The 27,874-nt window shown below is 42.7% G+C and overlaps 2 protein-coding genes and 1 long non-coding RNA gene across 4 annotated transcripts in view; 1 reads left to right on the forward strand and 2 right to left on the reverse strand.

Annotated features, from left to right (window-relative positions):
* Positions 1 to 221: 221 nt before the first annotated feature.
* Positions 222 to 11,226, reverse strand: LOC139581487 (stress-70 protein, mitochondrial). Of its 2 annotated transcripts, none has more exons than XM_071411293.1 (17): positions 11,197 to 11,226; positions 8,994 to 9,052; positions 8,774 to 8,861; positions 8,340 to 8,521; positions 8,097 to 8,221; positions 7,891 to 7,964; positions 4,341 to 4,447; positions 4,061 to 4,223; positions 3,854 to 3,946; positions 3,291 to 3,500; positions 2,980 to 3,207; positions 2,764 to 2,868; positions 2,538 to 2,655; positions 2,317 to 2,411; positions 2,084 to 2,176; positions 1,779 to 1,919; positions 222 to 1,581 (listed from the first exon to the last, which is right to left on the reverse strand). In XM_071411293.1, the coding sequence occupies exons 1-17, from the start codon at positions 11,209 to 11,211 to the stop codon at positions 1,492 to 1,494; spliced, it is 1,986 nt and encodes a 661-aa protein (XP_071267394.1). In that variant the 5' UTR covers positions 11,212 to 11,226; the 3' UTR covers positions 222 to 1,491. The 2 variants fall into 2 exon arrangements, with proteins under 2 accessions (XP_071267394.1, XP_071267392.1); XM_071411291.1 differs by lacking the exon at positions 11,197 to 11,226 and adding an exon at positions 10,013 to 10,331.
* A 12,595-nt stretch (positions 11,227 to 23,821) lies between these two features.
* LOC139581495 (uncharacterized) lies at positions 23,822 to 26,948 on the reverse strand. The gene is made up of 3 exons (XR_011676243.1): positions 26,838 to 26,948; positions 25,063 to 25,153; positions 23,822 to 24,931 (listed from the first exon to the last, which is right to left on the reverse strand). It is a non-coding gene; the product is annotated as an uncharacterized lncRNA (long non-coding RNA).
* LOC139581493 (F-BAR and double SH3 domains protein 1-like) overlaps positions 25,828 to 27,874 on the forward strand; it is a 33,936-nt gene continuing 31,889 nt past the window's right edge. The window contains exon 1 of the mRNA XM_071411309.1: positions 25,828 to 25,934. Within this exon, the coding sequence (XP_071267410.1) occupies positions 25,914 to 25,934 (21 nt within the window). The 5' untranslated portion in view covers positions 25,828 to 25,913. The remainder of the gene's footprint in view (positions 25,935 to 27,874) is intronic.

Below are 27,874 nucleotides of genomic sequence, written 5' to 3' on the forward strand. Positions count from 1 at the left end.
TACCTCCACAAGATGCCACATTATCTAGTGTATTTTGTTTTGTCGACATTTGTAAAGTTTACCGAAAAATGTCGGTGGAAACATTTTTTATCCGCATAAAAAGGGTGGATGGAAACCTGGTTAATGGCTGTGACAAATACATTTGGCTTGACTCCACATCACCTGCATCAGTCCCAGCAAATGCACAATGTATTGCCAATTCCTCATGTCCAAAACCACTGTTGAAATTTAGAATTTTATTAGGAAAGTTAGCAACAGTAATTGAGAACCCAAATATCAAACCAATCTCAAATTTGACAACAAATCCTCCTCATACCAGACTGGTTATTTTCTCCTTTTCACAGACTACTGCTGCCAACTATACCTGTCAGATAGGCAGCAGCTCAAACATCATACAATAGTTATGGCAAAACCAAATCTATTTGTATGCATGGTAGCTTCTAATCATTCTCTCCGCTTATACCCATGACAAAGTCAAGAAAAATGAGTGCTCCTCTGTACTGAATGGAATAACAAATATTAAAGATTCAAAATATCTAAGAATAGAAATAAAACCCTGCAGTTGTATTGTCGTATTATACATCTTTAACCACACACACACGCATGACTTTACTCATATCACTGTACATATGCCAACTGTTTTCATAGAGCAGATATACCAGATAAACAAAAACAGGATGGAGCTAGAGAAAAGCCAAGCTTCTTCTATTGCATTTCCACTGTTGTCCAGACAAGCAGAGCTACATGGAAAAATGAAACCCAAAATGGCGTCACAGTCGGACTAACACAATTGCTATAAACAGTTCACTAATTCACAACAGATGCAAATAATGTTTCTTAAAATGGACAGGATATATAGTCATTCACAATTAAATTACAAAGGGGTGGAGGAACATACACTGAGTATGGTTACATGCACACACTAATGAGATTATTCTGGATAGTCAGATTAATATAATAGTTCAATTTAAACATTTACAAGCTTTGCAAGAAGAATAATCACATTTACATGGACACATGAAATCAGGCTACCCGATGGCACACTGAAAAATGCAGAAAATCGCCAATCAAAATATTCTACCACCGCATATATGATTCCGAATTCGGACATATAGCTTGTATGTGAAAACAAATTCTAAGACGCATACATTCAGTTGTTTCCGAACTCTCACTTCGCCGATTACAAATGTTTACATGTCCTGGTGTTTTAATCAGCGTATGCTTACTTCAATTTTGACCTTACGCCGATTATGATAGTCATGTAAACACCTCACTCTGCTTATTGCATTATCTGCCTACTGCCATAATCTGTTTAATATCAAATTATTACTGTGCATGTAAATGTACTCAATGACATATACCGTATACTTTTTACTGCAAAAACACAGTATGTGAGAATGACTAGAATACAATAGCCGCCACTCAGGACAACAGGTCTACACTCCCAAGCCCATCAGTCCATGTCTCCAGACAACCACAAGTGCAAAGGTTTTACTGCTGGCCTTCCTTCTTCTCTCCAGCTCCACCTTCTGACGATGACGATCCAGAGCCGCCGTTGCTACCTTCCCTCTCTGATGCCATCTGAGACCAAATGGAGAACAGCTGGTTAATAAATATAACAGCAATATATCAATTGACCCATTGCGAAAGAATGTTTGGCTCTTGATTGACAAGCTAAGCAACCAATCCAGGCTTCTTCCAGACTGGCCACAATCCTTTACAAATGCAAGTGAAGAAAAAAAAACTACTGGACAATGTTGGGGTGCTGAAATAATTACCTTCTTGTAAGCCATTTCGAAGAGTTTGAGTGATGCCTGCTGAAGGGTGGTGGCAGCCTGTTTGATGTTTTCGCCAGTCTCTTCATCCTTCCGTGACAGCAAGTCTCTCACTTTGGCAATCTCTTCCTTCAGTTTGTTGCACTGAAAGATGGGGAAGAAACTCAAATACTAGGACTACTGGAATTTCCTGATATTTGGGATGTTTCAGAGGCATAGTTATGTACATTTTGCTGTTCAGTGTCCTTGGGTTTTTGAAAAAAGCTTTAAAAATCCTACGTATTATTATAATAAAATGTCCCACATACCTCATCAGCAGGGAGCTGATCCTTGAACTCCTCCATCTTGGATTCAGTGTCATGGACGATGCCCTCGGCCTGGTTAACAGCCTCAACACGGTCCTGGGCAAAAACAAACAGGACACCAAGGACAACTGTCAGCATTCAGTCACACCTTATTCAAAAAACAGCCCAACTCCAGCTGGGGATGTAACGGATAAAAGTTAAACGGACAGCTGATGATAAGAGAATGTCAAACCTACCTTTCGCCTCCGGTCCTCCTCTGCGTACTTCTCTGCGTTCTTAACCATGTTTTCAATGTCGTCCTTGCTGAGGCCACCAGAGGACTGGATAACAACTGGGAGAAGTGAAGGAGAAGCAGTGTAAAGTAAAAATACATTCCTTAAATCCTACTAACAGAAAGCATCCATTTCAAGGGCAGGTTGTTTGATGATCTTGGCTATGATATTGGCTATGATCTTACTCTGCTGTTCGCGGCCTGTGCCCTTGTCTTTGGCAGAGACGTGGACAATTCCATTGGCGTCAATGTCGAAGCAGACCTCAATCTGGGGTACTCCACGTGGGGCAGGGGGGATTCCAACCTGCATGAGCGAAACATCAGTAAGACATTGTTTACATCAGATACACCAGAGACTTTAAAGATATCCTATTTAAAAATGTAGTTAGTATGAATCAGCCAGGACACTTACCAGAGTGAACTGTCCCAGGATCTTGTTGTCTGCTGCCATCTCCCTCTCCCCTTGGCACACCTTGATCTCCACCTGGGACTGACCATCAGCTGCTGTTGAGAACACCTGAACGAGGAGGAGGAATGCATCAGTACCACTGATGAGGTAAGACAATGAAGTATATACAATTCATTTAGGTTTCACCAGACAGAAGAAATTTTGATTTTTGTCCCGCACCTGGCCCTTCTTGGTGGGAATGGTTGTGTTCCTGTTGATGAGTTTGGTGAACACCCCTCCGAGGGTCTCGATACCGAGAGACAGTGGTGTGACATCCAGAAGGAGCACATCAGTAACATCTCCAGCCAGCACGCCTCCCTGGATGGCAGCTCCAATGGCCACAGCCTCATCTGGGTTGACTGACTTGCTGGGAGCACGGCCAAACAGGTCTTGGACTGTCTGCTGGACCTGAGAGGAGACCGTAGAATGGAGGGTCAGAGAGGGGCAGAGCATGATGATGAGGTGGGATAGACGCTGGGAGATCTGCTCACCTTGGGCATACGGGACATGCCACCGACCAACAGCACCTCTCCGATGTCCCCCTTGGAGACCTCAGCATCCTGCATGGCCTTCTGGCAGGGGGCCACTGTCCTGCGGATCAGGTCAGACACAATGCCCTCAAACTGGGAGCGGGTCATCTTCATGTTCAAGTGCTTGGGGCCAGAGGCATCCATGGTCAGGTAGGGCAGATTGATATCGGTCTGTGGGAGAAAACATCTCCGTAAACATTTTTTACATCAAGATTGAGAGGGAGGTAACATATACAGGTTTTACATATTGCATCATCCATACTTTAACTATCTTACATTTGGATGATGGACAGCCTAGCTCAGAGGAGTGATGCAGTGGAATTTGATGTTTGTTAGCCCTTCTACTAGAGCTGCCCCAGTGTGAGGGTACAGCTAGGGGTTACAGATCTTACAACACAAACCATGAGGGTCAAGGGACTGTATAAAATACAAGCAAGTAATTTCTGTTGACCAAGATCTTGTTTGTTCTTAGTATTGGCTTGCCAATTAGGCAATGAAATAAATGTCTGTGGGATGAAACTCACCTGCAGGGATGATGACAGTTCACATTTGGCTTTCTCGGCTGCCTCCCTTACTCTCTGCAGAGCCATGCTGTCTTTGGTCAGGTCAACTCCAGACTGGAAGGAGAAACCAAAGGTTTGATAAAAATGGCTGGCTTGAATGTGGCAGATGTGCTTGGTCAGATAAAGGTATCACATTGTTCTTTTCCCAAGATACTTCCCCCTTCTCACCTCCCTCTTGAACTCCTTCACAATGTGGGTCAGTAGGTGCTGGTCAAAGTCCTCTCCACCCAAAAAGGTGTCTCCGTTTGTGGACTTCACCTCAAACACGCCCTTCTGGATCTCAAGGACAGAGATGTCAAAGGTGCCACCTCCCAGGTCATAGACTGCAATGCTGCAAGTCAGGGACAGGTGTGAAACATGAGCTAAAAGCATGGATAAAAATAAGGTCACGGTCATTGCTTAGGTATCGTAGAAGTTTTCCAGCAGTTTGTAGGGTTGTTATACTTACATTCTGTCCTGAGTCTTGTCCAGACCGTAGGCCAGAGCAGCAGCAGTGGGCTCATTGATGACTCGCAGCACGTTCAGCCCAGCAATCTGACCAGCATCCTTTGTGGCCTGTAAACAAAATTACCTACTCATTACACAACGTTTTTCATTAGTGCCGGCTGTCGCCTATTCAGCCGGTTAGACTCATTTTCAGCCTGCTACATTTTCCACTTCATATTATTTAGGCTACTTTTATTTAAAGTTTCAATTCGTTAGTCCGTCGGGCCCCCTCCCGCTAGAATGAACATATGCATCTTCTAGCGATCTATTGATAGGGCAGGCGCCTGTCAATCACAAAGCGAACGATGGCAGGGAAGCACAGCAGAGAGGAAGAGGCGAAGCGAGAAGTTTCACTCTTGCCAAAATAAGCTAACTGCGTTTCTATGGGCTTATTTTGGACCTAAGCTTGTCGCCTGCCTTCATGCCTTTGGGACAACGGCTCCCATTGTTAGGGCGGAGACATGAGCATATTGTCATTACATACAGATGTGGTTGCATTCTGGTCCAAATATGATGGGCCTTTGGTCTGATGAGTCCAAATGTGAGATCTTTGGTTCCAACCACTGTGTCTTTCTGAGACGCAGAGTAGGTGAACAGATGATCTCTGCATGTGGGGCTCCCACCGTGAAGCATGGAGGTGGTGGTGTGATGGTGCTTTCCTGGTGATTTATTTAGAATTCAAGCCACACTTAACCAGCATGGCTACCACAGCATTCTGCAGCAATACGCCATGCCATCTGGTTTGTGCTTAGAGGGACTATCATTTGTTTTTCAACAGGACAATGACCCAACACATCTAAGGCTGCGTAAGGGCTATTTGACCAAGGAGAGTGATGAGTGCTGCATCAGTTGACCTGGCCTTCACCATCACCCAACCTCAACCCAGTTGAGATGGGTTGGGATGAGTTGGACTGCAGAGTGAAGGAAAAGCAACAAGTGCTCAGCATATGTGGGAACTCATTCAAGACTGTTGGAAAAGTATTCCTCATGAAGCTGGTTGAGACATTGTAAGCAAAGCTGTCATCAAGGCAAAGGGTGGCAACTTTGAAGAATCGCATTAATATTTTGATTTGTTTAACACTTTTTTCGTTACTACATGATTCCATATGTGTTATTTCATAGTTTTGACATCTTCACTATTATTCTACCATGTAGAAAATCGTAAAAATAAAGAAAAACCCTTGAATGAGTAGGTGTGTCAACTTTTGACTGGGTCTGTATATAGTGTTTAATATGTATTTTATATTGTATTATACATGGTGCATTTGGAAGAGAGACCGAGGTCTCAATAGGTCTTTCCTGTCAAAATAGGTTAAATTAAAAAATAAGACATTTTAGTAATTGAAATTGTAGAGTCATGTCTTTCTACACAATATCACAAGAAATGTTTCTAATCTGGGAGTTAAAGATCTTTTTCAGAGCTGATCCGATTGATTAAAATTAGAGGTCGACTGAAAATGATTATGATTTTTCAACACCGATGCCGATTATTGTAGGACCGAAAAAAGCCGATACCGATTAATCGGCCAATTTGTATATATATTTGTAATAATGACAATTACAGCAATACTGAATGAACACTTATTTGAACTTAATATAATACATAAATAAAATCAATTTAGCCTCAAATATATAATGAAACATGTTCAATTTGGTTTAAATAATGCAAAAACTGTTTTGGAGAAGAAAGTAAAAGTGCAATATGTGCCATGTAAATAAGCCAACGTTTAACTTCTCTAGGATAGGGGGCAGCATTTTCATGTTTGGATGAAAAGCATACCCAAATTCAACTGCCAGCTACTCATCCCCAGAAGATAAGGTATGCATATTGTTAGTAGATATGGATAGAAAACACTGAAGTTTCTAAAACAGTTTGAATCATGTCTGCGAGTATAACAGAACTTATTTAGCAGGTGAAACCCCGAGGACAAACCATTCAGATCTTTTTGTTGTTGAGGTCACTCTCTTTTCAATGGGATTTCATTGGGAAACCAGATTTCTAATCGACCTGCTTGCAGTTCCTACCGCTTCCACTGGATGTCAACAGTCTTGAGAAATTGGTTGAGGTTATTCCTTTGTGAATGAAGAAGTACGGCCATCTTGAATGAGAGTCACATTAAGTGTCCTGTTAGATAGAAGCGCGTGAGCAGAACGCTGGCTATAATTGGTTTTAATCCTGTATTGAACACAGATCATCCCGTCTTCAATTTTATCGATTATTAACGTTAAAAAATACCCAGAGGTGTATTACAAAAGTAGTTTGAAATGTTTTGGCAAAGTTTACAGGTAACCTTTGAGATATTTTGTAGTCACGTTTGAGCAATTTGGAAGCGGTGTTTTTCTGGATCAAACGCGCCAAATAAATTGACATTTTGGATATATATGGACGGAATTAATTGAACAAAAGGACCATTTGTGATGTTTATGGGACATATTAGAGTGCCAACAACAGAAGCTCGTCAAAGGAAGGCATGAATTATATTTTATTTCTGCGTTTTGTGTTGCGCCTGCAGGGTTGAAATATGCTACACTCCCTTTGTTTACTGTTGTGCTATCATCAGATAATAGCATCTTATGCTTTAGCCGAAAAGCCTTTTTGAAATCTGACATGTTGGCTGGATTCACAACGAGTGTAGCTTTAATTTACATGTGTGATTTAATGACAGTTTGATTTTTTATATCATTTTATTTGAATTTGGCGCTCTGCATTTTCCCTGGCTTTTGGCTAAGTGGGACGCAATCATCCCACCTATCCCGGAGAGGTTAAGTTCCTTTCTCAGAACATATGAAAGCTGGTGGTTCCTTTTAACATGAGTCTTCAATATTCCCAGGTAAGAAGTTTTAGGTTGTAGTTATTATAGGAATTATAGGACTATTTCTCTCTATACCATTTGCATTTCATATACCTTTGACTATTGGATGTTCTTATAGGCACTATAGTGTTGCCAGCCTAATCTCGGGAGTTGATAGGCTTGAAGTCCTAAACAGCGCTGTGCTTGAAGCATTACGAAAAGCTGCTGGCAAACGGAGGAAAGTGCGGTTTGAATGAATGCTTACGAGCCTGCTGCTGCCTACTACCGCTCAGTCAGACTGCTCTATCAAATATCAAATCATAGACTTAATTATAATATAATAAACACACAAATACGAGCCTTAGGTCATTAATATGGTCAAATCCGGTCCAGTCTCCTCGTGGATTGCAATATAATCAGCGTCCAAAAATGCAGATTACCAATTGTTAAGAAAACTTGAAATCGGCCCTAATTAAAATCGGTCGACCTCTTAAAAAAAAAAGCCCAATGTGTGAAGAAAAAAAAAATCTGAATCGGGCTGCCTGTGTAAATGCAGCCAGACACAAATACACTGATCAAAGTTGAGAGGCTTGATAGAGCATTATTCTGTGAGTCAATGGCAAAGGCATAGCTAGTGACAAAGTGACTTTCGGTCACCAGTGTTTGCCAGTAATGAATGATTAAGCAGACAAAGTTGAAGAAATAAAGTAAGGCTGATACCTGTCTCTGGGAGTCATTGAAGTAGGCTGGCACGGTGACCACTGCATTCTTCACATTGTGACCCATGTAGTTCTCTAAAACCAGGACAATGTTACAATGAGTGCATGCTTTTTTTTTAGCACACAGATAGGGGTAGTTGATAACAGAGAATTGGCATGCTAGTTTTCCCTATGGGGGTAATGAAGACTGATTGATAGGTAGATTACCTGCTGTCTCCTTCATCTTCATCAGCACGAAGGCACCAGCCTGGCTGGGGGAGTAGAGCTTTCCATGGGCCTCGACCCAGGCATCACCATTGGAAGCACGTACAATCTTGTAGGGCACGTTCTTCCTGTGAAGCCACAAAGAGAACGCTGTCATGAATTTATCTACACCTCAAAATAATTTCCAACTAATGATGCCTTACAATGGCTAGTAAGGTATATAAGAGATATATAGTAAACACTCACAGGTCCTTCTGAACCTCTGCGTCGTCGTAACGACGACCAATGAGACGCTTGGTGGCATAGAGGGTGTTGTTAGGGTTGGTGACTGCCTGTCTTTTGGCTGGCATCCCAACAAGTCTCTCGCCATCAGCTGTGAAGGCGATCACTGAAGGTGTTGTCCTTGCTCCCTCTGCATTCTCCAGTACCTGTCACAACAAACAAGTCAGTAACAGTCTAGAAAAACAACTATCAAAAGATGATTTCAAAGACGTTCTCTTCATCACACAGGTCAAACATTCGTAATTAAATCCCTGATGAAATGATAACCTGTGCTTCTACATCTGCATTGCTTGCTCTTTGGGGTTTTAGGCAGGGTTTCTGTATAAGCACTCAGTATAAGGGCTTTATAAATAAATGTGATAACATGCCAACACTGCCATCTCAAAACATAAACTGACCTTTGCTTGTTTGCCCTCCATAACAGCCACACAGGAGTTTGTAGTACCCAGATCAATCCCAATCACTGATCCTTTGATTGCCTCTGATCTGGAAAACAAAGTAAATCAAGGTAAGCACAAATGATCAGAGATGTTCTTGGATGCTATATTGATCAATGCATTTACATATTAATTAGTTTACTTGGGAAAATAGTTAGAAACTTCAGTAAAGAATACTCACGAATAGTCACGTCTGGCCACAGACCTGAGAGTATCTTGCTGAAATCCATTCCAGCAAGCCTATGGGGAAAATATTGGTTAGCTACCATATCATGACTACTTATTAGTGAAATCTGTCCCAACCAATAAACTTTCAACCAATAAATGAAAACAAACTGGTATATTTTAAATTAACACAGGGCATGGATACACAATAATCCTAATGTGGTCTAAAACAGTGTCTATGAAAGTAATAGTATTTATTAAGGATCCCCATTAGCTGCTGCCCCTTCCTGGGGTCCAGCAACATGAAGGCAGTTAAGAATGAAATAGCTACATAGCTTGTCTAAAATGATGTTGGTTTATGACATTTGAACATCACGCCCTGGGACACCACAGTGAAGGTCACAGATGTTATTTTCACGTGAGACAATTAATGACGCCCCCCTTTATAACAAGACCTAAACATTTCATTAACTTGCAATTCCATCACTTCAAGCGGGTAACGTTAGCTAGCTAGCCATTACTTGTCCCTTAGTAAGCTCCCACTATGGTCGCTAATGTACATTACTTGGTATGTCTATTCAGACGAAGAACACATTATTTAGTTAAAGAAAACATACTGGCTAACTCCGGCTTGGCGAAAAGTTAGCAAGCTGGCTACTGTAAATTAGCTAGTTAACTAACAGTACAACTAGTCACGCCTTGCCAGGCTAACATTAGCTGGCTAGCTCTTCTTCTTGATGGGAGCCTTCCATTATGATAGTCAGAGAATACGCTAGCTAACAGTTAGTTATCCGACATGACTATTGTTAACTAGTCTTTTTTCGGGATGGCAGCTTTATCCATCGGATGGTACTCAGCTAGTAGCAAACGATGTTAACTAGCTACTTTAGCTCCGACATTTAACGTTAGCTAACGTTGTTAGTTATAACTAGCCATTACTGCTTGAATAAGTTATCCTTCATGTCCAATTACACCTCTTGGAAACATTTAAACTAACATTATTTGTCAATTGTGTAACAATTGTGGCTGATTTACCTTCTTTATCAAGGAAGACACACTTCTTGAGCAGTTTGGAGAGGGGAGAGACCTTGAAGCTGTTCTTGCAACACTCAACATTTTGACAATTCTGGCTTTAAAATGGAGCCCCAATGAAAATCCAAGTTGTTGACTTTATATTGAATTTAAATTAACCCCGCTGTCTGTATATCTTACTTATCAAGAAATATACAATTCCCAAGATAAAACGAGGACTGTCTTTCTCCTGTCAGACCCGGTATAGCACGACTGCTCTTCATTCAGCAACGCAGTTGACTTGAAACTACGATCTCGAATTATCCAACACATGGGTCGCTCTGTGCATTGTGAAACTGACCCTTTTTAGTAGCCTAAAGATTGCCTGAGTCAAATGATTTTTCTTGAAATAAAAATACTTTCCCCATGTATTATATTTAATTATCACAGACGAGATACTCACAGAACACCAGGAATGTATGTTTAGTGTGCAGTATGATTATTTTATATGATACATTCTGCTAAAACATAATCATGATCAGACGCGGCCATCACACACCATGGGGCTTAATGAAGGTCATTTTGAAAAAGGGGTGAACAATTTCACGAGAATTACATCAGTAATACCGGTGTCTGGTCTGATGAAACATCACCACATTTGGATAAAGTAACTACATTTTGAACGTCTATGAAAGTGCATGACCATATCAAGGGATCAGCCGACATTTTGTATTTCTGCATATTACTACTCTGTTTGACTCTATTGGACTTTACCTTACACTCTCATGTGTGTCACCATTTACAACACAGCTTATCAACATGCATTAATGAAGAGCTGGCTATTTATTACCCCCTCTCTGATGTGGGCACAACTGGCAACAAAAAACCCAACGGATACCAGAGATGTAAAACCCTTACAAGAAAGCGTCATTGTTAGAAATGTTAGAAAAGCCAAGGCTAGCTTTTTCAAGCAGAAATTTGCTTCCTGCAACACAAACTCAAAAAAGTTCTGGGACACTGTAAAGTCCATGGAGAATAAGAACACCTCCTCCCAGCTGTCCACTGCACTGAGGACAGGAAACACTGTCACCACTGATAAATCCACTATAATTAAGAATTTCAATAAAAAAAAATATACGGCTGGCCATGCTTTCCACCTGGCTACCCCTACCCCGGTCAACACCACTGCACTCCCCACAGCAACTCACCCAAGCCTTCCCCATTTCTCCTTCTCCCAAATCCAGTCAGCTGATGTTCTGAAAGAGTTGCAAAATCTGGACCCCTATAAATCAGCCGGGCTAGACAATCTGGACCCTTTCTTTCTAAAATTATCTGCCGAAATTGTTGCAACCCCTATTACTAGCCTGTTCAACCTCTCTTTCGTGTCGTCTGAGATTCCCAAAGATTGGAAAGCAGCTGCGGTCATCCCCCTCTTCAAAGGGGGGGACACTCTTGACCCAAACTGCTACAGACCTATATCTATCCCACCCTGCCTTTCTAAGGTCTTCGAAAGCCAAGTCAACAAACAGATTACCGACCATTTCGAATCCCACCATACCTTCTCCGCTATGCAATCTGGTTTCAGAGCTGGTCATGGGTGCACCTCAGCCACGCTCAAGGTCCTAAACGATATCCTAACCGCCATCGATAAGAAACAATACTGTGCAGCCGTATTCATTGACCTGGCCAAGGCTTTCGACTCTGTCAATCACCACATCCTCATCGGCAGACTTGATAGCCTTGGTTTCTCAAATGATTGCCTCGCTTGGTTCACCAACTACTTCTCTGATAGAGTTCAGTGTGTCAAATCGGAGGGCATGTTGTCCGGGCCTCTGGCAGTCTCTATGGGGGTGCCACAGGGTTCAATTCTTGGACCGACTCTCTTCTCTGTATACATTGATGATGTCGCTCTTGCTGCTGGTGAGTCTCTGATCCACCTCTACGCAGACGACACCATTCTGTATACTTCTGGCCCTTCTTTGGACACTGTGTTAACAGCCCTCCAGACGAGCTTCAATGCCATACAACTCTCCTTCCGTGGCCTCCAATTGCTCTTAAATACAAGTAAAACTAAATGCATGCTCTTCAACCGATCGCTGCCTGCACTTGCCCGCCCGTCCAACATCACTACTCTGGACGGTTCCGACTTAGAATATGTGGTTAGTCTGTAAACTCTCCTTCCAGACTCAACATCAAACATCTCCAATCCAAAGTTAAATCTAGAATTGGCTTCCTATTTCGCAACAAAGCATCCTTCACTCATGCTACCAAACATACCCTTGTAGAACTGTAAAACTGACCATCCTACCGATCCTCGACTTTCGGCGATGTCGTTTACAAAATAGCCTCCAATACCCTACTCAATACCCTACTCAATAAATTGGAGGCAGTCTATCACAGTGCCATCCGTTTTGTCACCAAAGCCCCATATACTACCCACCACTGCGACCTGTACGCTCTCGTTGGCTGGCCCTCGCTTCATACTCGTCGCCAAACCCACTGGCTCCAGGTCATCTACAAGACCCTGCTAGGTAAAGTCCCCCCTTATCTCAGCTCGCTGGTCACCATAGCAGCACCCACCTGTAGCACGCGCTCCAGCAGGTATATCTCTCTGGTCACCCCCAAAACCAATTCTTCCTTTGGCCGCCTCTCCTTCCAGTTCTCTGCTGCCAATGACTGGAATGAACTACAAAAATCTCTGAAACTGGAAATACTTATCTCCCTCACTAGCTTTAAGCACCAGCTGTCAGAGCAGCTCACAGATTACTGCACCTGTACATAGCCCAAACAACTACCTCTTCCCCTACTGTATTTATTTATTTTGCTCCTTTGCACCCCATTATTTCTATCTCTACTTTGCACATTCTTCCACTGCAAATCTACCATTCCAGTGTTTTACTTGCTATGTTGTATTTACTTCGCCACCATGGCCTTTTTTTGCCTTTACCTCCCTTATCTCACCTCATTTGCTCACATTGTATATAGACTTATTTTTCTACTGTATAACTCTGTATTGTTGTATGTGTTTAACTGCTTTGCTCTATCTTGGCCAGGTCGCAATTGTAAATGAGAACTTGTTCTCAACTTGCCTACCTGGTTAAATAAAGGTGAAATAAAAATAAAATAAAATTGGAAATTTTTCAGTAGTTCAACTTCTACGCCACAAGATGGTGCACACGTCATGCGGTGTTCTTTTCTTCTTGTTTGTATTGGCGAATCGCACCCATTTGACAGGTGAATATACCGCCACCTACTGCATTGGTGAAATCAAATTTGATTGGTCATGTTCAAAAATGTAGCAGACGTTATTGTGGGTGTAGCGAAATGCTTGTGTTCCTTGCTCCAACAGTGCAGTAGTATCTAACAGTTCACAACAATACACACTAATCTGAAAGTAAAATAATGTAATTTAAAAATATATAAATATTAGGTCGAGCAATGTCGGAGTGGCATAGAAAACAGTATATACACATGAGATGAGTAAAGCAGTATGTAAACATTATTTAAACATTTATGTAAGTTTGAAGTTCTTGCACTTTGTGATATTAAAAGGGGCAAAAGGACAGGGAAAATTGAAGAAAAAATTGCCACACCAACCCTTTACCTATTAAAACACCCACCACTCCATTCCACTACTTGGCCCTGTCTGGTCCTATACCAGACTGGCAGCCTGGGAAGACGGGACACTAGAGTTTAACACACCTTCTAACTCTTCTGCAGTAAAATCTCACCTAAGTTCTTCTCTGCAGCTCCCACTACATATATTTTCAGTGATTTACGTTCCATTTCTGCGGTACAGTTGATAACCATGGCTATGAATGCTGAGAAGCCAACCTTACTAAAGCACTGTAGCACTCTTAGGATCCCTCGCCCTGGACCCATCCTCCTCTACTACTCTCTTCACTGCCTCAGCATATGACACCTTCTGTACTACTCTGACCCTAACCCTTTCTCTCACCGGACACTTCTGATCCCCAGCAACATGGGTACCCCTACAGTTCCATGCCCTTCTGCACACTTCTCACATCTAGGAATCTCCCTCCTACACACTGTTTTAACATGGCCATAAGCTTGGCACCTTTAAAATGCCTTAATGGGTTCGGGACAAAAGCTCTCACGGGATAACTGGCATATCCTAACTTGACTTTGTCGGGTAAAGACTCTGCATTAAAACTCAACAGGACAGACAGTGTCTTCTCTGTTTCACCACACTCTTCACCGGGTCTGCGTCACACCAAACGGCAGGCTTCACAGACACCAGGAATCTTCAAATTCAGTTGATCCTCTTCAAAACTTAATGCCACCCCTGTTGTGTGGTCCTCTTTCAGCACCAGTCTACTTTTGGCCACACTCACCAACTACAACAATAAAATGTGAGATTGGCCTCTTCACAGGAGACAGTGACAGCAAAGAGACTGGATATAAGATGTCTGCACTTCCATGTCAAATAGGCTACAATTGCTTTCTTACACATCCATTCACTACATCCAATGGGAGATAACTTGTCTCTCTCAATCTTGTTCCTGATTAAATGCATTGGGTCCTTAGTGCAGAGGAAAACATCTACTGTATTACTTGACCTTTGCCTTTTAAAGATTTGAGGATTTTAAGCATTTATACTATGAGGGCAAAAAGCACTGCACCAAAGTGTTCCATTGTCTCACAGGCATGTTGATTGCCCCTGTAGAACGTCAGAGAAAAGGGTGGAACCTGCACACTGACTGCTATAACTCAGACAAAACTTTGTAATCACAAACAGCATGCGATGAGACCTGTGAGACCAAATTAAGTTGTCCCGAACCACAGATCTAGGATCACACTCCCATCGCCTACCCCCATTCTTAACCTTAGCCCCAAAGTGGATAAAAAAAATCTCTCACCCAGTATCGGTGGTTTAGTTTAGCGGTACATTCCACCCTATTCTAGGGAGCTAGGGAATTGACTGATGTGTGTTGTGTGGACACGCTTCCTGAAGAGATGGTGTTATGTAGGCTAACTACAGTTGAAGTCGGAAGTTTACATACACCTTAGCCAAATACATTTATACTCAGTTTTTCACGATTCCTGACATTTAATCCTAGTAAAAATTCCCTGTCTTAGGTCAGTTTGGATCATCACTTTATTTTAAGAATGTGAAATGTCAGAATAATAGTAGAGCGAATGATTTATTTCAGCTTTTATTTCTTTCATCACATTCCCAGTGGGTCAGAAGTTTACATATGTAACAGTATAACTTTAGTCCGTCCCCTCGCCCCAGGCGCGAACCAGGGACCCTCTGCACACATGAACAACAGTCACCCACGAAGCATCGTTACCCATCGCTCCACAAAAGCCACGGCCCTTGGAGAGCAAGGGGAACCACTACTCACTACTTCAAGGTCTCAAAGCGAGTGACGTCACCGATTGAAACGCTATTAGCGCGCACCACCGCTAACTAGCTAGCCATTTCACATCGGTTACACATACACTCAATTAGTCTTTGGTAGCATTGCCTTTAAATTGTTTAACTTGGGTCACATGTTTTGGGTAGCCTTCCACAAGCTTTCCACAATAAGTTGGGTGAATTTTGGCCCATTCCGCCTGACAGAGCTGGTGTAACTGAGTCAGATTTGTAGGCCTCCTTGCTCACACACACTTTTTCAGTTCTGCCCACACATTTTCTATAGGATTGAAGTCAGGGCTTTGTGATGGCCACTCCAATACCTTGACGTTGTTGTCCTTAAGCCATTTTGCCACAACTTTGGAAGTATGCTTGGGGTCAATACCCATTTGGAAGACCCATTTGCGACCAAGCTTTAACTTCCTGACTGATGTCGTGAGATGTTGCTTCAATATATCCACATAATTTCCCTTCCTCATGATGTCATCTATTTTGTGAAGTGCACCAGTCCCTCCTGCAGCAAAGCACCCCCACAACATGACGCCACCCCCGTGCTTCACGATTGGAATGGTGTTCTTCGGCTTGCAAGCCTCCCCCTTTTTCCTCCAAACATAACAATGGTCATTATGGCCAAACAGTTCTATTTTTGTTTCATCAGACCAGAGGACGTTTCTCCAAAAAGTACGATCTTTGTCCCCATGTGCAGTTGCAAACCGTAGTCTGGATTTTTTATGGCGGTTTTGGAGCAGTGGCTTCTTCCTTGCTGAGCAGCCTTTCAGGTTACGTCAATATAGGACTCGTTTTCCTGTGGATATAGATACTTTAGTACCTGTTTCCTCCAATATCTTCACAAGGTCCTTTGCTGTTGTTCTGGGATTGATTTGCACTTTTTGTGCCAAAGTACATTCATCTCTAGGAGACAGAACGCGTCTTCTTCCTGAGCGGTATGATGGCTGCGTGGTCCCATGGTGTTTATACTTGCGTACTATTGTTTGTACAGATGAACATGGTACCTTCAGGCGTTGGACCAGACTTGTGGAGGTCTACAATTTTTTCTGAGGTCTTCGCTGATTTCTTTTGATTTTCCCATGATGTCAAGCAAAGAGGCACTGAGTTTGAAGGTAGGCCTTGAAATACATCCACAGGTACACCTTCAACTGATTCAAATGTTGTCAATTTACCATTTAGTGTACGTAAACTTCTGACCCACTGGAATTGTGTAACAGTGAATTATAAGTGAAATAATGTGTCTGTAAACAATTGTTGGAAAAATTACGTGTGTCATGCACAAAGTAGATGTCCTAACTGACTTCCCAAAACTATAGTTTGTTAACAAGAAATTTGTGGAGTGGTTGAAAAACAAGTTTTAATGACTCCAACCTAACTTCCGACCTCAACTGTACATAACTATCCTGTATAGTAAATGATCCAGAACTCACAGTAAGATGATTTGGCTTTCCCACTAGATAATATTTGAGAAAGGATTCCCCCCATATAATGAGGGATTGAAACAGGGTGTTAATTCAACAAAGTGATTTGGTAAACGAGGCTCACCTGTCACGTTCTGACCTTTATTTCCTTTGTTTTGTCTTTATTTAGTTGGTCAGGGCGTGAGTTGGGGTGGGCTGTCTATGTGTGTTTTTCTATGTTGGGGTTTTGTGTTCGGCCTGGTATGATTATCAATCAGAGGCAGCTGTCAATCGTTGTCCCTGATTGAGAATCATACTTAGGCAGCCTGGGTTTCACTTTTGGTTTGTGGGTGTTTGTTGCCGTGTCAGTGTTTGTTCGCCACACGGTACTGTTTCGTTCGTTATTCTTCGTTTATTGTTTTGTTCCAGTGTTCCGTGTTGCTTATTAAAAAGACATGAACACTTACCACGCAGCTCTTTGGTCCTCCTCTCTTCCACCTAACGACGAGCGTTACAGAAACACCCACCAACCAAGGACCAAGCAGCGTGGTAACAGGCAGCGGCAGCAGGAGCAGCGCAAGAAGGAGGAATGGACATGGGAAGACGTTTTGGACGGCAAGGGTTGCTACACATGGGAGGAGATCCTGGCTGGAAAGGATGGCCTCCCATGGGAACAGGTGGAGGCAGCTAGGAGAGCAGAGGCAGCCGGAGAGAGGAGCCAGCGATGTGAGGAGGCAGCACGGAAGCGAGGCTGGAAGCCTGAGAGTCAGCCCCAAAAATGTCTTGGGGGGTGGCTAAAGGGGAGTGTGGCGAAGTCAGGTAGGAGACCTGCGCCAACTCCCCGTGCTTACCGTGGAGAGCGAGAGTACGGGCAGACACCGTGTTATGCGGAAAAGTGCACGGTGTCTCCTGTACGTGTGCTTAGCCCGGTGCGGTACATTCCAGCTCCACGTATCGGCCGGGCTAGAGTGGGCATCGAGCCAGGTGCCATGAAGCCGGCTCAACGTATCTGGTCTCCAGTACGTCTCCTCGGCCGGTGTACATGGCACCAGCCTTACGCATGGTGTCCCCGGTTCGCCAGCACAGCCCAGTGCGGGCTATTCCACCTCGCCGCACTGGCCTGGCTACGGGGAGCATTAAACCAGGTAAGGTTGGGCAGGCTCGGTGCTTAAGAGCTCCTGTACGCCTTCACGGTCCGGTATATCCGGCGCCACCTCCTCGCCGCAGCCCAGTACCACCAGTGCCAACACCACGCACCAGGCTTCCTGTGCGTCTCCAGAGCCCTGTTCCTCCTCCACGCACTCGCCCTGTGGTGCGTGTCTCCAGCCCGGTACCATCAGTTCCGGCATCACGCACCAAGCCTCCTGTGCGTCTCCAGAGGCCAGAGTCTGCTGTCTGCCCAGCGCCGCCTGCACTGCCCGTCTGCCCAGCGCCGTCTGAGCTGCCCGTCTGTCCTGAGCCTTCAGAGCCGCCCGCCAGACAGGAGCTGCCAGAGCCGCCCGCCAGCCAGGAGCTGCCAGAGCCGTCAGCCAGCCAGGAGCTGCCAGAGCCGTCAGCCAGCCAGGAGCTGCCAGAGCCGCCAGCCAGCCAGGAGCTGCCAGAGCCACCAGCCAGCCAGGCGATGCCAAAATCGCCCTTCACTCTGGAGCTGCCGGAGGCGTCCTTCACTCCAGCGCTGCCGGAGTCTCCTGCCTGTCCGGTGCTGCCGGAATTCCCCGTTCATTCGGGACCCATGTCTAGGGTCCCCAGTCCAAGGTTGGTGGCGAGGGTCGCCGCTTTAAAGAGGCCACGGAGGCGGGCAAAGAGGCGCACTAAAACTATGGTGAAGTGGGGTCCACGTCCCGCACCAGAGCCGCCACCGCGGACAGACGCCCACCCAGACCCTCCCCTATAGGTTCAGGTTTTGCGGCCGGAGTCCGCACCTTTGGGGGGGTACTGTCACGTTCTGACCTTTATTTCCTTTGTTTTGTCTTTATTTAGTTGGTCAGGGCGTGAGTTGGGGTGGGCTGTCTATGTGTGTTTTTCTATGTTGGGGTTTTGTGTTCGGCCTGGTATGATTCTCAATCAGAGGCAGCTGTCAATTGTTGTCCCTGATTGAGAATCATACTTAGGCAGCCTGGGTTTCACTTTTGGTTTGTGGGTGTTTGTTGCCGTGTCAGTGTTTGTTCGCCACACGGTACTGTTTCGTTCGTTATTCTTCGTTTATTGTTTTGTTCCAGTGTTCCGTGTTGCTTATTAAAAAGACATGAACACTTACCACGCAGCTCTTTGGTCCTCCTCTCTTCCACCTAACGACGAGCGTTACATCACCTGTGGTCATAGATAAGCGCCTCTTCTCTCCTTTCAGAGAAAAATAAATGACACGGTAAAGGTATATTATTCACTTTATGAACATAATTATGAGTAGAGAAACAGCTCATTTGTAGTTGTGTAATCTTGGAAACCCAGAATTATAATCTCATGTAATTGTTACATGTGTTTGTCCATGAGACATTAATAGCTGTGAACTATACCTGACTCCTAATCCATATAATTGTAATGAATTAAATTCTACATCAATAATTATTATTCAATTTTATCAATGTATATATTGATTTAAAACGGATTAAATGTTAATAGCACACCTTTGGAAGCTTTTTAGAGAAATTGTGTCCAAAATAGCATTTACAAATAGTCTGAATAACACTGCATGATAAGTATAAAGATGCTATGATTTAGATTAGGTGTGTGCTCAGAGTTGAGGTGAACTGCGACCAACAGACTTCCCTGGCAAGCTGTCTTGATGCTAGTCTTAAGTCAAGGGCTCTCTGAAGCCCAGCTGAACCCGAAGAACAAAAGCTTCTGTTCAAAACGGCTGTTATGGAAAATACTGAATAGGGTGCTCCTCTGCCTCTCTTGGAAGCAACACAGACACCAGTAGTAATGTCCAGTTTTAGCCAGTCTCATCAAGAACGCACAGTGCATCACTAGTCTAGGAAGTGTGTGAGAGAAATAGTGAGGGTAAGCTTGCACAAGAAAAGCAGACCTTCATGGGGCTGTGTACCAGCAAGTCTGCGGTGTCACTGGCCCCCAGCGCAGAAGCCCCCAGCGCAGAGGCAGGCACACGGCCAGGAGGCGGCAGTCCAGGGGGGACACCAGTCTGGGAGGAGCACACGTCCTCGATGCAAGGCACAAAGGCTAAGGCAGAGGCTGGTATACGGAGCGGAGGGCCTAACCCCACAGCCAAGGGCTACCTGGAGTTGGGAGGGAAAGGTGAGGGGAAGCCCCAGATGTCCCGGGAGGCAGAGGAGGAGGAAGATGACACAGGGGATGAGCTGGAGGAGCTGCTGAACTTTTCAGACAGTGAAGGAAGCCTGAAGAGCGAGTTCCTTGAATGAAGAGACCATTTTTAATCTACAGCACATCAACATTCAACCCTCAGACATCATGCACCACGCATTTTAAAAGGAAAACTCTGGATCCCCTCATCATCAACAGAGCACAACACAGGATGTAGAGGAGTAGCTATATCAACTCTGGCTCCCCTTCATCAACAGAGCACAACACAGGATGTAGAGGAGTAGCTATATCAACTCTGGATCCCCTTCATCATCAACAGAGCACAACACAGGATGTAGAGGAGTAGCTATATCAAATCTGGCTCCCCTTCATCAACAGAGCACAACACAGGATGTAGAGGAGTAGCTATATCAACTCTGGATCCCCTTCATCATCAACAGAGCACAACACAGGATGTAGAGGAGTTGCTATATTGTGTCATAATGGTCAACAATGTTGGATCTTCAGCCAGTACCAATTCCCTGCTATGTGTTATGTGCCTCATGGAGGTACATTTCCAGGACTAGACCTAGAATCCAGGCAACTTGATCTATCTTGTAAAATAAAATGTTACACTATAGAAGGGAAGGGCAACTGGCGGCCCGCAGACGCCGCTTTCATAGGCCCGCTGATCAATTCAATAAAATTTCGAAATTTTGGTTGTGCATCAGCAGTTTTTTTCTCGTTTATGTCAGTCACTGATAGTCACTCAATTAGCCCATTTTAGCTAACATTTTTTAGATTGGTAAGTTAGCGGCCAGCTATCTGAACTTGTATTAATCATGGTTGAATTATCGTCCGGCTGGCCCCCATTGATTTTGTTAGTCACGCTTGCTCATATCTCATATTAAAAACAGCAACATTTTCTTTCCACCCTTTGGCAAAATGTGTAGAACTGCAGGGAATTAGCTATAAAACTGCAATTTTTTCTCTCCGTCTCAGGGCAAAATTTGTAGAATTGCATGAAATTAGTTATAAAATGCCAAAATCTTGTCTCCGTTCATGGCAAAATGTGTAGAATTGAAGGAAATTAACTCTTTGCTTAAGAATATAGCTCACCATAGTCTAATCTAAAGAATATAGCTCACCATAGTCTAATCTAAAGAATATAGCTCACCATAGTCTAATCTAAAGAATATAGCTCACCATAGTCTAATCTAAAGAATATAGCTTACTATTGTTTAATAAAAGTGTTTTGTTAAACTAGACTGAGCTGAGGAAGTAAACTAACTGATGTTACTGTATGTTCAATTCCATTCCATTAACATCTTGTATGCAGTGTAATATATCAATTTGTGATATAACTGTAACAGGTATGATGTTTTTAAATTAATTGTTATTTTTTGACTCCTTTTAGAGTTATTTCAACGACAGTGTTCCTTAATAAATTGGGTCTGTGCACAATGACATAGCAGTTGGTATTGCTTTCAAAGAAAATAACCTCTTCAACCCAAATTCTTATCTTCGCTTTTTCTTAGCATGTCAGTAATTCAGGTTGATGGGTAGAGTGACTTTTTTTGAAAAGCACGTTGCTGGTGTGGGCATCATCATTTTCTGTAAACGGCTCATCACAGGGAAAGCCAAGTGTTGTGTTTGATATGGTTAATAATGTTTGATTGATAACTATTTTACCATCTATCAGCATGCATCAGTGTATAGTAAAAGATAACATCTGTTTATAGCCAAAGGTTGACATTTTTTGTTCAAGGGGAATCTGCAGTTCATACAAGTGTTTACCCCACCACTGTTTTAGTAAATAGCTGAGGGATGGGATTGAAGAAATGTAACCACTCTCAAATTCATAGACAGAGCTATGGATTCAAGGATTGACCATCAATGATATCACAAATATAGTTTTTACCATGTTTTGAGGCTATATTGTGTTTGTTGAGAGTTCTAATTTTTTATACAATGGAATAAACAAGCTTATATTTTTGGGTTCTGATGAGGTGCTACAGTTGAACTAAGCTCATGAGGCATGTATAAATTATATTTGTCACGACTTCCGCCGAAGTCGGCTCCTCTCCTTGTTCAGGCGGCGTTCGGAGGTCGACGTCACCGGCTTTCTAGCCATCGCCGCTCCATTTTTCATGTATCCATTTGTTTTGTCTTGTTCCCTGCACACCTGGTTTTCATTCCCCAATCAATCTGCATGTATTTATTCCTCTGTTCCCCATCATGTCTTTGTGTGAGATTGTTTGTGTTACGTGTGTATTGTTGACGCGCCAGACTGGCTTGTTTTTTCCGTGTTATTTTTCACGAAGATGTTTATTGTTAAACATAATTCTTGTGACTGTTTTGCGCGTTTTGCACTTTTGCCTAAATAAAGTGTGCGCCTGTTCACAAATCTCTGCTCTCCTGCACCTGACTTCGCTACCAGTACGCACACATTCTAACAATATTCAAGGATCAATGGGTATATATAAAATCAAATCCAATTGTATATGTCACATGCGCCGACTACAACTTGTGTAGACTTTACCGTGAAATGCTTGCTTAAGAGCCCTTCCCAAATAATAATACAAAGAAAAATAAAATAGTAACACGAGGAATAAAATATAATACACAAGAATATATCATTAATATATCACTAATATTGTTATATACACTACCGTTCGAAAGTTTGGGGTCACTTAGAAATGTTCTTGTTTTTGAAAGAAAAGCACATTTATTGTCCATTAAAATAACATCAAATTGATCGTGTAGTGTAATTAAGTTTTAAGTAAAAAAATGTATGTTCCAATCACCGATTGCCCATTTAAAATGATATGTCAAAATGTATGGGGTGCTGATTTTCTTACAAGTCTGTAAGATTGTCAAAGGCTCTTTATGCAAATTAATGAATAGTTTAGATAATAAAACTACTAAGTAGTAAATAATGACTGTTCCTGCCAGAAAGGTGGAAGATCACCCAAGGAAATGACACAAATGATTTCAGTGATATGTGGTTAACAGTGGCACACAGACTCATGCCATGGCATCAAACTAAAGTTGCCTGTGTGGGAGAATATAGTATGACAAATAATTATAGTGAGAAAACTGGCAACAGGGATTCCCCAAAAGCTTGGAAATTTCAACAATGGTTCTTAAATGCTGCCACACAGGTCCAGAACCAAGTCATTAGGAACCAGTCGTCTACTTGGGTTCATCAATAGAAAAATGGCAATACATAAAGGTACAATACTTCTGCTGCTCTCAATGATGATTAGCCTGGCCTCCTCATCTCCAGTACAACGCCTAGGAAGATCTCTGGAGCATGCTAAAGATATAAAATCTTATATTGATGGAGCACTTAAGGTAAGACAGTTATTATTACACAAAAACATTTTCAACAATTGTTTAAGTCCAGACAACTTTTAGAGATGAATGTAATGTAATCAATGTTACCTTTGTGTCCTGAACCACAGAACTGTCCTGAAGGCTGCAGCACATCTGGAATGGTGAGTCCATAACAATCTTGGATAATTGTCTCAATCTATTCTTCACTTCAATGTACTCTAGGTTAAACAAATCTCAGTGCTAGACATGCCAGTCTGATTCTTCTGTACGCTGTGCACTTCATGAAACACATCTTTTTTTGAAAAGCAAAGCTGCTAGAGCATCTCTAATCTGTCTTGTGACATTGCTTATCTCAATCAGAATACACACAGATACAATATAGCCTACCACCACAGGCTGCACTAACTTCCTTTGGTTTCTCATTTCAATTAGCAAAACCTGGTTGTGTTGTCTCATTTACATTTTTTGTAAAAAAGATGTAGCCTTTATTTAACTAGGCAAGTCAGTTAAGAACAAATTCTTATTTACAATGACAGCCTACCGGGGAACAACCTTGTCAGCTTGATCCAGCAACCTTTTGGTCACTGGCCAAACTATCTAACCACTAGGATACCTGCCATTACATATCACAGTAGTTTCAGTCCTAATGTGATGGATTGGTCTCTGCTAAAGGAATGTTGACCTAGATGTATGTATTGCAGTACAATTGTTGTATTAAACAATTCTGTCAACTGTGTTTTCTAACATTTACTTATCTCTGTAGGATCTAAAATGCCAGTGTCTCCAAATCCCCATCACATCAGTGGTAAGAGAAACATAAAATGTTAATTGGAGTTACAGTAGAGGCATCCCACTGGGCACACTGGTTGAATCAACATGGCTTCCACACAATTTCAATGAAATTACGTTGAACCAACGTGGAATAGACATCGAATTGACGTCTGTGCCCAGTGGGATGTCATGCAATGTGTACATTTTCTTCTGTTACTTTGAATAGGGAACATGCACAGCAGACTACTTCAAACAGGGACTGGAGTCACTGCAGAGTGTGCATCGTATCGCAGGCCTACTGAAGAAAAGATTAGGGATTCATTGGTCCAAGGTAAGTTATTTCCCCTCAACATACACAGAATTGTTAAAAATGTACAGAATTGTTCTTAGATGGACCCCCCGAGTGGCGCACCGGTCTAAAGCACTGCAGTGCTTGAGGCGTCCCTACAGATCCGGGTTCGACCCCGGGCTGTGTCGCAGCTGGCCGCGACCGGGAGACCCATAAGACGACACACAATTGGCCTAGCGGTTAGGGGAGGGTTTGGCCGGCCGGGATGTCCCTGTCCCAATGCGCTCTAGCAACTCCTGTGGCGGGCCGGGTGCATGCATGCTGACATGGTCACCAGTTGTACAGTGTTTCCTCTGACACATTGGTGTGGCTGGCTTCCGGGTTAAGCGAGCAGTGTGTCAAGAAGCAGTGCAGAGGGTCGTGTTTTCGGAGGACGCATGGCTCCTTCCCGTATCCGTACGGGAGTTGCAGCAATGGGACAAGACTGTAACTACCAACTGGATATCATGAAAAAAGGGGTTAAAAAAAAAGATTTGTTCTTAGACTATAATGCCATTCTGGACATGGCAGAGATAACTGAAAAGCCATGAAATTACTGTAACATTGCTCACAATTACAAAGATCTTACCAGATGTATGTGTTATTCTCTGTCATTGAAGGGCTTTCAGTTGGCCCTCCACTGTGAACCAGTGGTGTCTCCAAAGATGTTCATGCAGCAGCTGAAACAAGTGTTCGAATTTATCAACACCTCCGCTCTACACCCAACTGATCAACTATAACAACATTTGATTCTATATTATTTTCTTTATCATTTCTTTATTCACTATTTATCAATTAGAAATTGTATTGCTAATAATTCGATTAACACCTGGAAGACATATCTACTACTGCGTTTGCTGTTCCTGTATTGACCTGATTGTGAAATGACCAGTAAATTAGATACTATAGCCTAGGTCTGAATGTAGGTCTATGTATGGCAAAGTGCATCACAGATAAATCTGTCTGAAGAATATTAGAGCCATATCCTTGGGTGACCTTTACATTCTGGTGTTGATCTTTCAATTCTAGTGGTTAGAAACGAAGACAATCTCATCCTAAACCAACATTATACAAATAATGTAATAAACAAAGAAATCATTGGATGTTTTTGGACATTGGACTACTTGAGTTGTTTGATGTGGCTTCATACCTAGGTAGCTTCTCATGCCACCTTCCTGGGCTCTTCTAGGCTCTACAACAGAAAAACCTAACAGCGTAATTATGTGGCTACTGGCGATCAAAAGTGAAACTCTTGGAGGACAGCATTATAAGTGCCCGCTAGGTGGCACTATTCCATTAGGGAGGTTTGGAGCATGTAAAACAGCTAGTCCAACGTAATGCTCCACCTACCTAGAGATGCTTTAGTGTGTAGTGTGTCAAAAGCATTCGGGAAGTAGGCTATTGCGCTACAATAAAAAGGAGACGCTAAAGAATCCGAAAATGCAACCTCCTCCCAGAAAGGTAAGAATTTTACAAGAATTTGCAATAACAACTTACATTTTTTTAACTTCACAATTATGTCAAACGACATGAACTGTGGCAAGTGGCAATGCCATAGAGATGTTGAAATACGTTGAAAGTACCTCCGAAAGTACCTATTCTATTTTCATTTGCCACACTACATTTTACATAACTGTGAAGTTTCTGAAAATGTAAGTTGTTATTGCGAATTATTTCACAAGAGCTGAACTGTTTAATAGAAAATGTATAGAAAAGTCCTACTCCTGTGAAGTAGTCTTAATTTGAACTTGGTCGTTTTCACTTGTGGCATTTTCGTAGGTTCCAAGTAATGATGTCAGCATCCTTATGATGCTCAACGCACATTTTGCACCATTAATTCTGCTATTTCTTATATTCTGATGCCCACAATTCACAATAACACAGAGAGAGAGAGAGAAATATAGAGAAAGAGAGAGAGAAAAGAGAGAGAGCGGTAGAGAGTTAATGAATTAACATAGTGCATGTACAGGCTCCTTGTCGGAGCTAAGTGGCTAAACTCACGTAAACTCGTACATTGCCTTGGTCCGTACAATTGCCCTTATTTTAGCGCCCCAAAAACGTAATACTTCCAGATCAACTGTAATGTCAATACCATTGTAAAGCACAATTTCTCCCCTTTCCAAGAAAATCAATTACATGACCTAAACACTGCCCGTTTCTGCATAATTCAAGCAGGCAATGAGCCCGTCAGTCTTTAAAAAGAAATGGCGGGTGGGGAAGCGAAACTAATGCGTGATAGTGAGAAGGACAGATGTCGTGTGGGAAAATTGCTTTTTTAACTCGATCTGTCCAACTTATCACCTTATCGCGTCTAAAATGTAAATAAAACACTATAAAGAGTTTATATAATGTGTTATTACATACCTATTTGAAGATTTGTGTCGAAGGGCTGTGCTAAAGTGATCTTAGAAGTAAACAGCGGCTTTGAGAATGATGATGCATGCAATGATGACGAAAAAAATGACTAGGTATCCCCCCTTACCCGTCACTGCCCATTTCTTGTTTTTAAACGATGAGAGGAGTGCTACACCTGTTGGAGAGAGATTGTAAGACAGAAATAGTTGCTTTATGCGTGCTGTACGTTATGACATGACACTTCAAGATGTAACGGAGGGTCAGTTTTTTTCAACTTTTCTCCAATACTATAGAGTAGAGGTCGACCAATTATGATTTTTCAATGCCGATACCGATACCGATTATTGGAGGACAAAAAAAGCCGATACCAATTAATCGGCCGATTTATAAAAAAATAAAAAAAATAAAATATATATATATATATATACACTGCTCAAAAAAATTAAGGGAACACTAAAATAACACATCCTAGATCTGAATGAATGAAATATTCTTATTAAATACTTTTCTCTTTACATAGTTGAATGTGCGGACAACAAAATCACACAAAAATTATCAATGGAAATCAAATGTATCAACCCATGGAGGTCTGGATTTGGAGTCACACTCAAAATTAAAGTGTAAAACCACACTACAGGCTGATCCAACTTTGATGTAATGTCCTTAAAACAAGTCAAAATGAGGCTCAGTAGTGTGTGTAGCCTCCACGTGCCTGTATGACCTCCCTACAACGCCTGGGCATGCTCCTCCTGTCTCCTGAGGGATTTCCTCCCAGACCTGGACTAAAGCATCCGCCAACTCCTGGACAGTCTGTGGATGGAGCGAGACATGATGTCCCAGATGTGCTCAATTGGATTCAGGTCTGGGGAACGGGCGGGCCAGTCCATAGCATCAATGCCTTCCTCTTGCAGGAACTGCTGACACACTCCAGCCACATGAGGTCTAGCATTGTCTTGCATTAGGAGGAACCCAGGGCCAACCGCACCAGCATATGGTCTCACAAGGGGTCTGAGGATCTCATCTCGGTACCTAATGGCAGTCAGGCT

The sequence above is a fragment of the Salvelinus alpinus genome, chromosome 7 (assembly GCF_045679555.1).
Source record: "Salvelinus alpinus chromosome 7, SLU_Salpinus.1, whole genome shotgun sequence".
NCBI classification, from domain to species: Eukaryota; Metazoa; Chordata; class Actinopteri; order Salmoniformes; family Salmonidae; genus Salvelinus; species Salvelinus alpinus.